This window comes from Arachis hypogaea, chromosome 19 (assembly GCF_003086295.3).
Source record: "Arachis hypogaea cultivar Tifrunner chromosome 19, arahy.Tifrunner.gnm2.J5K5, whole genome shotgun sequence".
Taxonomy (NCBI): Eukaryota; Viridiplantae; Streptophyta; class Magnoliopsida; order Fabales; family Fabaceae; genus Arachis; species Arachis hypogaea.
In genome coordinates this window covers 26,259,304-26,268,893 of record NC_092054.1, presented here as the reverse complement: position 1 = coordinate 26,268,893, position 9,590 = coordinate 26,259,304, and the positions used below count along the sequence as shown (strand labels likewise).

Below are 9,590 nucleotides of genomic sequence, written 5' to 3'. Positions count from 1 at the left end.
AGTCTTTTCTTTTCTTTTCCAGTTTTGGTTTCCTTAGACATTAAAGATTTTCTTCTAAGATGACTTATTCCTTTTACCTTTTATTTTCCCTTTTCATTTTCTTGCTAAAATCTTCATGACGGATTGACGGTGACTAAGAGTTCTACTATTGTCATACATCGCTTAGCATTATCCTCAAGCTTTAATGCAAGTTTATTAGTCTGCTTCAGTGTAATTCAACTACCATCGTATACTTCTATCTATTTTGTTGTTCGCCCTTTTGTTTTTTGCCACTGTCCGTAAAAGCCAAGATCCAAAACATAATCCTTTTATACTCCGTCAATCTGAAGAACATAATAAGCTATGAAACACAGACATTTGGTTGACGTGTTCGTATGTAAGACACATTTTAATATAATATTTATCGACACACGTATAGTGTATTCAACCGTGTTTTAATAAAAAATAAATTTTTTTTTGAACATGTTTAAACACACCTAAATATTATCACATGTCAATCAGCGTGTCCACCTTTATTCTTAATATGTATTGTTGAAATAAATTTAAAAATAATATATATTATTATTTATTAAAATAAAAAATATTTTAAATACTTTATATAATTAAAATAAGATATTAAAAAATTAAAAAATTAATTTATATTTTAATATCAATAAAATCTCAAAATAGCATTACTATTTTTTTAAAAAGTACTTTATATTTTACATATATGCATGTCCCTGTGTTTTATAAAATTTTAAAAAATTCGTATATCGACATATTCTGTGTCGTGTCCCATATCCGTATTAGTGTTCATGTATCATAAGTAACAAGAAAAGAAATAAAAAAATAGCCCCACCAAATCTCTAAGTTAAAAAATTTGAAGATGAACAAGTGTTTTTTACCTACAAATTAGGCAAAGCCAAAAAAAAAAGTATTTTTTCAAAAAAAATTATTATCTACATACTAAAAATCAATTATATATTTATATATAAATATATAATTTAATTTATTTTTAATATATATTTTATATAAATAATTAATTTAATAATTAAATTTTTGTATACACATAAGTTGTTATTTTTAAAAAGATAAACTTTAATAGTCGGTAAGATAAAGTTCTGGTACAACATAGTTGTCTTTTATAATCCACACTATCGCATTATTTGGATAAATGATGAAAAATAAAAAGAAAGAAAATAAAAAATAAAATAAAAAATAGATTTTTTATATGTTATTTGAATAAAGTAAAAATTAATAAAGAGTAAAGTATTGTTTTTATCCCCCAATATTTGGAGTAAGTTTCAAAGTTGTTCCTAACGTTTTAATCGTCCTATTTAAGTTCCTAATGTTTTAAAATTGACTCAATGTTGTTCTGTTAGGGATCCGTTGACAGAATTGACGGTGGAACAAAATTGAGACGATTTTGAAACGTTAGGGATTTAAATAGAACGAAAATGTTGGGGATAAAAATGATACATAGAAAATTAGAAATAACTTAGTTTTATTCTTCAATAGTATCAATTTTTTATTGTACATAATATTCAATTTTTTTTAATCACATCTAAATAAATTACACTTAATCATATTACTTTCATTCTAAATAAATTATTTTTTTTTATAATTTTACAGTTATAAGTTAATATAAAGATATAAAAAATTTTATTTAGAATAAAAGTAGTGTGATTAAGTGTAATTTACTTAGATGTGATTAAAAAATAATTGAATATTATATAAAGTAAAAATTGATATTATTGAAGGATAAAATTAAAATTTATTTCTATGTATTGTTTTTGTCCCCAACGTTTTCGTACTATTTAAGTCTCTAACGTTTCATAATCATCTCAATTTTGTCCCCCCGTCAATTCTGTTAACGGATCCTTAACAGCAGGACAACATTGAGCCAATTTTAAAATGTTAGGGACTTAAACAGGACGATTAAAACGTTAGGGATAACTTTGAGACTTACCCCAAACGTTGAGGACAAGTACGATACTTTACTCATTAATAAAAAAAAAGTAAAAATTATTTTTTGTTTGAATAAAAAAAAATTATAATAGAATAAAATTATGTTAATACTCTTACATATTTTGTTTTCTTTATTAATCAAAGAATAAATCTATAATTTTACTAATTTTTACCCTTTATTTTATTTTCATCTATTTTTTAACAGAAAAAATTTATATAAACCTCACCATTTTTTTTTCACCCAATTTTCACTTCTCATCCAAATAACAACATTTTATTTTTTCACTATTTTTCTTTCTTCACATTTCCTTTCCCCCCATATTCCATAAATCCAAACAACCCACAAGAGTTACTAGGACTAGGAGTAACCTAGTCAGTAGATAAAAGAACCCTTTGTGTGGTGTGTGCCAGTGACCACAGAAAAATAAAGTAAAATTAATCATCGGATATTTGTACTAAGTAAAATCATCTGTTTTATGCATCAACCATCAAGTGAACAAAGTACCTTTTGTGACGACCAACACCACCACCACCACTGAAAGAGTGGGAAAAGATAATATTAAGTACACATATATTTCTTTAGAGATACCAGCCCTAAGGATAAAGTGAAATGTCAATGTGCAGTTACTTCTGCCAAAAATTCCTAGCTATCAAGAAATCACATCAATTTAGAACACCATCTTTCAAGCACATAGCTATAACGCGTTTCAATTGTAGCAATTTTCCTCTCGCCATCTGTAATCGGTTGGGAGAATAAAATCAGCAGTGAAACATAGTGTTGTTTTTGTAGACATAATTCCAACTGTTTATAAATGATAACCAATAGCAGAAAAGAAAACCAAAAAAAGAGGCTATTGCCAAGAAAACATGACATGAGAACTTTAGTTATCTTTGCAACGCCTGATAAGTGTAATTATATATATAGTTGATGCATTAAATTTTAAGCAGCTTAATTATGTGATTCAATTAAAGTGTAATTTATCATTATTCATATTAGTATGGTACACAGTACATAGTATAAAATATACTTGCCTCCTGGGCAGCTGTGATTTTCTTTTGAGCATCATTCAGTTGGATATCTACTTCTTCTTGAACTTGTGATATAAGCTTCTTATGTGCTACCCCTGGTATACAATATAATATACATACAAAATGTGGCCAAAACCTACATATTAGTACTTATCAATAGTGCCAAATTGTGATAGGTAAAAAACGTAGTGGCAATAATCCTTTAAACTAAAGGAGTCATTGCTAATCATAATATTATAAAATTGCAGAGATAGCTTATAAAGTAATTGACATAAATGATATATATAATACATAATTACATAAAATGTGTGCTACTTGTGTATTAAGATTTAAAAGGTTATCCTTTTATAGTAACAACTACCAAATAACCATGGCTGGTATCCAACCCAAGTGTTTGTATACTTCCTTGAACTACTCAAGTGAAACCATAAAGCTAACAATGACTGTACCAATGCAATGAGCTGATATCTCAAAGATCTATGGTACAAAAGAAAAATGTTCTTATCCTAAATAGACGGTGTTCTTACTTTGTTTCTCCAGTGATCCCTTGATCTCTATCTGTTCAGCATCAAGATCTTCAATAGTGCTTTTGCAATCCTGTAGATGCAAATTAACCTCTTCCTTGAATCTATCACATATCAACCTCAACTGTTTTTGCTGGTCTACATTTTTATTAGTAAGAAGAGTAGGTGAGAAAAGGTACCAAGGAAGGAGAAAACATATCCTGTGAAAGTCATAGACCAATAGGACAATGCAGATACAGATAAAATTCAACAGCAACAACGAAATATGTGCAGGAAGCAATGCAAGTAGTTAAATGTTGCATTAGTAAACCAACTTGAAGAAATAATACATGGATGATCCAATTCATAAATAATAGGCGGATTAATATTTCCTCTCACCCTCAATGTTTGAGTTTCGTTAATAACTGTTTCCATGATATATTCAATGTGTTTTTTGAATCAAGCCTTCTAAGAATTTCACAAGACGATCAAACAGAGATTATTCTTATACCTTTACCATAAGAGTATCATGACTTGTTGGAACTTGGAACTTAGTAACTCTACCGAGCCAGATGAAAGCTCTTCAAAATTCACAAATGTTAAGTGGCCAGCATTTTTTCCTTATCGTTTCGGATCAAGCTCTTCTAAAGTGATAAAGTAATACTTTAATCACTCCTGAATCAGATAGTGGGACTCATACATGATAAAACCTACAAATTCAATAGTGATTAAAATATTACTTTACCACTCTACCGATCTACACACTTTAGAAAATCTTTTTCTTTTCATTATATTTTACCTTGTATTTGAGCAGATACTAATCAACTCTATATTTTATTCCACGAAAAGTGCTCTCCCTAGCGTTTCCCATTTAAATTTGCCTTGTTTCACTCTATTAACTTATCAATTGCCATTATCAAATTAGAATGAAGGTTAAATTGGGAAAATAGACTACACAAACTTTTCATTTAAAAATATCCTCTAAGGTGAATGAGAATCTATCTATCCAACATTAATTTAATTATAAATTTATAACATTATAATTACAACATATTCTATCACGTTTGGTGACTATCTCATTTGTCAGTGCCTTTTCCATTCATTTTTGTATTCTAATATAACAAGCAAAGCAAAATAAGAGTATGTTTTCATGTACATTAAGTGAACCATTTTCTTAATTAAGTTCTTTGTTTCTTTATTTCTTATCTACCCCAAAAAAGTATTAAGTGAACCAAAATAAGTAATTATGGACTTTTTGAAGCACATATTAAATCTGCTCTAAGAACATGCAAGTGCGTCCCAAATGGGAAAATATATATAGCAACCAGATCAATCGAATCAAAACACAAATATTTTCTAGTAAACACTGAGTTAAAATTTGCGATACCTTCAAATTTTGCTTCTATCCGTTTTCTCTTGAATTTACTGATATTTGTAAGCTTCCCCCTGAAACCATTTTTTTTATAAAAACTCATAAGAACAAGAGATATCAGAATCTTAAGAACTCATCAGGTTTATGTACCTACATTTCTGTTTGAATGTGGGAATGAACATTCTGCAGCTGTAGATCTATCTCTTCAGAAACAGACTTCAAAATTTCTGAGGATTTATGGCATGCCATTGACCTAAGTTTGCTCTTAAGTTTGCTCAATTCCATGGCAAACAATCCAACAGCCCTAATAAATTATTAAGATTTATAAAATTAAAATACCATTTTGTAAATGAGTAGTAATTTGTAATTTTCTTCAGTCAGCAATTAATCCATTGCAGATAAATAGAAACACCTAGCAAATTCATCTTGATTCTGCGTGGGTGCCTCATCAATCCAATCAATTTCTTCTGTCCCTAATCGTAATTCATGTAAAAAAGTAAGTAGGATAATTTAAATAGGATATTCATCAGAACAGAACATTTGGACATAACATATATCAAGTACAAAGGTCAAGTTCTACCTTTTGCAGAGAGTGAAGTTGGGCTACTATGGTTAAATTTAACGCCTTCATGCTTCCGCAACCTTTTGATTGGATGAAGCATAAAAGTGTTCCCCTCAGCAGTATGCCTTTCTCTTGAACCTACACTCCCAAAATTTGGGAACAAGTGAACAACTAAGACAAAGGAGTTCTTAACAGAACAGTATATATAGTATAAGACAGACACCGATTGACATCGAATATTAATGAGCATTAAAGACCCTGTAATACTAATGAACATTAGAGATTAGGCTATACTAATGCTACTACATTACATAAAGAATCAACCATACCAATGCTCATCTTTGGAACAATTTGATGGTTTACACGCTACAAGTGTCTATTCCTTAGAATTTCTCCTATGAGAACATATTTACTAGCAAAATGAGTAACACAGAGTTTCAAAACAAATACAAAATTGATAGATAAACCAAAGAAAAGGGCAGATAAATCGTCCCTAGGAAATTACATGCTCATTATTTCCTGTGGCTAATGCATGCTTCAAATCAGATCTATTAGATTACTTTAGCTCCAGTTGCTACTATGTGTTTAAAAGATTAAACTTATTTTAAGATGCAATTTATGCTGGAATCAGGCAGTTAAGATTAAGAGTAGTGTGAAAAATAATTATATGAGCTGCATCTGATGCAAAATAAATAGTCTAAAAGCATATGCATATATCTTCCTTTAACAAAGGGCAAACCTTCTTCACTTCCAGAGAAGTTCTTTTCTTCAGATGATGAATCAGATGTGCCATCCTGCTCTTCTTTCTCATTAACAAAAATGTGTTTTCTGGGAATAAAATGCCTGAGCTCCTCCACATCCTGCATTATGTTAAGGAATAACAAAAAACAGAAACACAATACAACTACTTCAAAATCAGAGGACACAATTACTAACTTGACACCTATCAGTTGATAAGGATACAGAAGATTGCTTTTGTTCCCTTAGCCCATCGAAGTCTGGCTCCAAAGTTTGGAAGGCCCTTAGATACTGACTGGCTCTGAGAGAAAATCTTCTTTCAGATGATGCTGGAGTGCTACCATCATTTAACTTTTGGTCTGTCTTCTGTAATGTGCTTGGAGAAGAATCTAAATTAGGTGTGTTAAGTTGAAATGTGGGACTTTGAAAATTATCTTGAGACTTGGTAACATTCTGTTCAACTGGATTACTTCTGTATTCTTGTTTGTTTCCATTTGCCGAAACCTCAAGTTCTTCATCCTGATCTGTATCATTTGGTGTTGGTGGATTGTAAATTTTTTTTTCTTGGTTTATTTTCTCTGAATGAGGGGATGTTATCCCATGATCAGGTAAGCAATCCTTAGATCCTTCCATTTTATCCTTAGGTAAAAATGTTTCAACAACATGCTGCGATTGATCATTCTTTGAAGTGTCTTTGTAAAGTTTCTTCATGGTATCATGTTTAGAAAAGCAGAACTTCTGTGGCTCACTTCTGGAATTCTTTCCCTGACTCTTTTTCTTTGTAGACATTGAGGAAGTGTCCTTTGTAAGAGCATCATGCATCCCATTCCAGTTTTCCCTAATAGAGAATATACCTTTTTCTTGATGATTCTCTTTTTCTTTTGAAGAGGGACAACTTTTACCTTTTCCAGGTTGCTTTTTGGAAGGTGCTCTCCTTTTTCTCTGTGAACGAGTTACTGGTCTCTTCCGAGTATAATCAGGTTTTTCTGAATCAGTTTCTATGGTATCTGAATTCTCTCTGGTCTTCACAAATTTATTATCCCTCTGGTTCATAGGCTGCTCAAGTGGCAATCTTTCCTCATCTTTACTACGAGTATGAGAACCTGAATGCTGAGTCTGATTCTTAGGTGAAGAAGCAGTCCCCAATATTTGGCAAAGTTTCATCCTCAAATCTTCAGTTCTGTTTCCTGTTCTATCCAATTTGTCTTCAGGCTTGTCTTTATCAGTCTCCAAGACTTCCCGTCCCGTGGTGAATGTAAATTCCTCTACCGTTTCGACTGTTCCATCATTCTTTCCCTTCTTTCTGCCTGTATCCCTATCAAACTTGTTCTGATTGCAATTGCTAGAGGGAACAGTTGAATTCAGATTTGAGAGAAGCTGGGCTGAGATTTTCTTGGATACACTCTCTACTCCATTATCCATATCCTGTTTTCCGTGAGGGGGAAGTACAGTAGAGGCTTGATTGACTTGAATGATGGCTTCAGAGGTAGGTTTTCTATGGTAAAAGGATTTGGATATGAAAGAATGCTTTACAGCTTCAGGTACTACAGTTTGCTTTATATCGAAAGAAGCTGAAGCTGTTACTCCTTCAACCCTTTCTGTTCCCACAGCAAAATTTCCAACGCTGGAGATTGCCCTTTCCTTATTTACAGTAATAGCCCTGTCCCCTTTTGCAGTTTCACATTTTGTACTGGCTCTTGATTCTGCCATTACTCCTATAGAGACTTTCCTTGATTGGCTAGATGGATAAATGTTGCTGCCAAAACTCCGACAATCACTCATAGGCTCCTGAATATATAAAAAGGTCAAATCCGTTAATATCTTAATCTTATTTCACCTAAGAATCGAAATACAGCAATTAAATTCATAATTAATCATAGCCTGTAACATTGAAGAGGATGCTGGTAAGTAATAATTGGCAGTTCATTTCTCTTTTATCTTTTTTTTTTTTTTTTTTTTTTGAGAACTTCGCTTCAAATGTGATTCATGATCAAGTAGAATTTCTATCAGACCAATCAACAATTTCAAGCACATATTAAATTACTTAGCAATTTGAAGTGATCTATAAGTCAGACCCATAAGCAACTACATAATTAATCTTCAGATCATTATAAACAGATATGTTAAGAACACATTGATAGTAATTAGAAACCAATCACAAATCAAATTCAGGAAAGAGATGTCACCAAATCAAATTGGCCTCTTACATCATGCAAAACATGACGCGCTTTAATATTCATTGTTAGCTGCAATTTCAGCTAAACGCCGGACACTGCTAACTGTCCTGAAAAATTAACCGCAAATTTCAATTTAAAATAATACAAAATTATAGTATACCAAGAACAATTTAACGCTAACCCAGTTGCACGTAAAATATTGCTGAAAAATTAACAGCGACATTCAATTAAAAATATTAAGTAAAAATTATAGTATACGAAGAACAGTGTATCCCAAAGGATTCATAATTTTCTTCTCGACAGATAAACAGAGCGCACATATAAACAATCTAGAATAATTTTAAGAGGATAACAACAGCATAGAAAGTTAAACACGAAAAATCCGAACCAGATTTCGAAGTTGGGAAACTGAAACACAGTGATGCATGGATCACCTGAACAAAAGAAACCCTCGAGAAAGATGAACTACGAAATTCAAAAACGACGCAGTAAGGAAAAAAAAAAATAGCAACAGCAAAGACATGGTATGAACTTAAACAAAATAAGCCACGAACTATAACTGAAATTACTATTTTAGATTTCAAAAAAAAAAAAAAAAGAGGAAAAAAGAAGGATAGCATAGCTCGGAATCATTTCCACAATTAAAGTTACTCACGGTGACGTTACTTTTGCTACGAATGCTGATGGTGATTGCGGAGCTCTCTGTGGTTTTTTGAAGTGGCGAGGTGCGAAATTGAATGAAAATGGGAACGGAATAACGAATTTGAATTTTCGTGATGAACAGGACAAGTATTTGTGTGTTGCTTGCAGCTGGAAAAGGAGAAAGAGCGGGAAAGAGTGACGAACATGACCCAGTGCCTCAACGTGAAACGTCCCCCGGAGTTCTAAAGTGCGCGCGATGCGCATAGCGCATCCCTTACCGGATGCACATATTGAATTTAAAAAATAAAAAATAAATAATTATTTCTTATTTCCTTTTTTTTTTAAAAAATAATTTTAGATAAAAGTAAACAAATAGAAGTAGAAATATAAGGATATGGCCATTTAAATCCTACAATGGGTTTTTGTCAAAGTTTGTATCATTTAATGGAGTTTCAAGGGTTTTTATATTGATATGAGATTGAATATTCATATTTCCGTAGGTATTATTAGAATTGGTGCATATATATTTTAATAATTACATTTTGGTTTTTACTTTTACTAGATATTAAACATGAAACAATACAATATAAAAATTAAACAAAAAAAAATACTATTAGTTA

At 31.3% G+C, this 9,590-nt stretch overlaps 1 protein-coding gene across 2 annotated transcripts; it reads right to left on the bottom strand.

Annotated features, from left to right (window-relative positions):
* Window positions 1-2,396: 2,396 nt before the first annotated feature.
* On the bottom strand, window positions 2,397-9,181 carry LOC112779950 (meiosis-specific protein ASY3). 2 transcript variants are annotated; one of them, XM_025824300.3, is made up of 11 exons: window positions 8,984-9,181; window positions 8,359-8,435; window positions 6,377-7,939; window positions 6,153-6,273; window positions 5,432-5,551; window positions 5,264-5,324; window positions 5,006-5,155; window positions 4,867-4,925; window positions 3,504-3,638; window positions 2,980-3,071; window positions 2,397-2,682 (listed from the first exon to the last, which is right to left on the bottom strand). In XM_025824300.3, the coding sequence occupies exons 2-11, from the start codon at window positions 8,389-8,391 to the stop codon at window positions 2,611-2,613; spliced, it is 2,406 nt and encodes an 801-aa protein (XP_025680085.1). In that variant the 5' UTR covers window positions 8,392-8,435; window positions 8,984-9,181; the 3' UTR covers window positions 2,397-2,610. The 2 variants fall into 2 exon arrangements, with proteins under 2 accessions (XP_025680085.1, XP_072083378.1); XM_072227277.1 differs by lacking the exon at window positions 8,984-9,181 and adding an exon at window positions 8,717-8,793.
* Window positions 9,182-9,590: the final 409 nt, after the last annotated feature.

What these genes read in the sequence shown, in the direction of transcription:
- LOC112779950 (XM_025824300.3), bottom strand. Translation starts at nt 8,391, where the DNA reads ATGAATATTAAAGCGCGTCATGTTTTGCATGAT. An exon ending in AACTTCACTCTCTGCAAAAG is followed by an intron (nt 5,325 to 5,431) that starts GTAGAACTTGAC and finishes AATTACGATTAG; the next exon opens with GGACAGAAGAAATTGATTGG. An exon ending in TCCCACATTCAAACAGAAAT is followed by an intron (nt 4,926 to 5,005) that starts GTAGGTACATAA and finishes AAATGGTTTCAG; the next exon opens with GGGGAAGCTTACAAATATCA.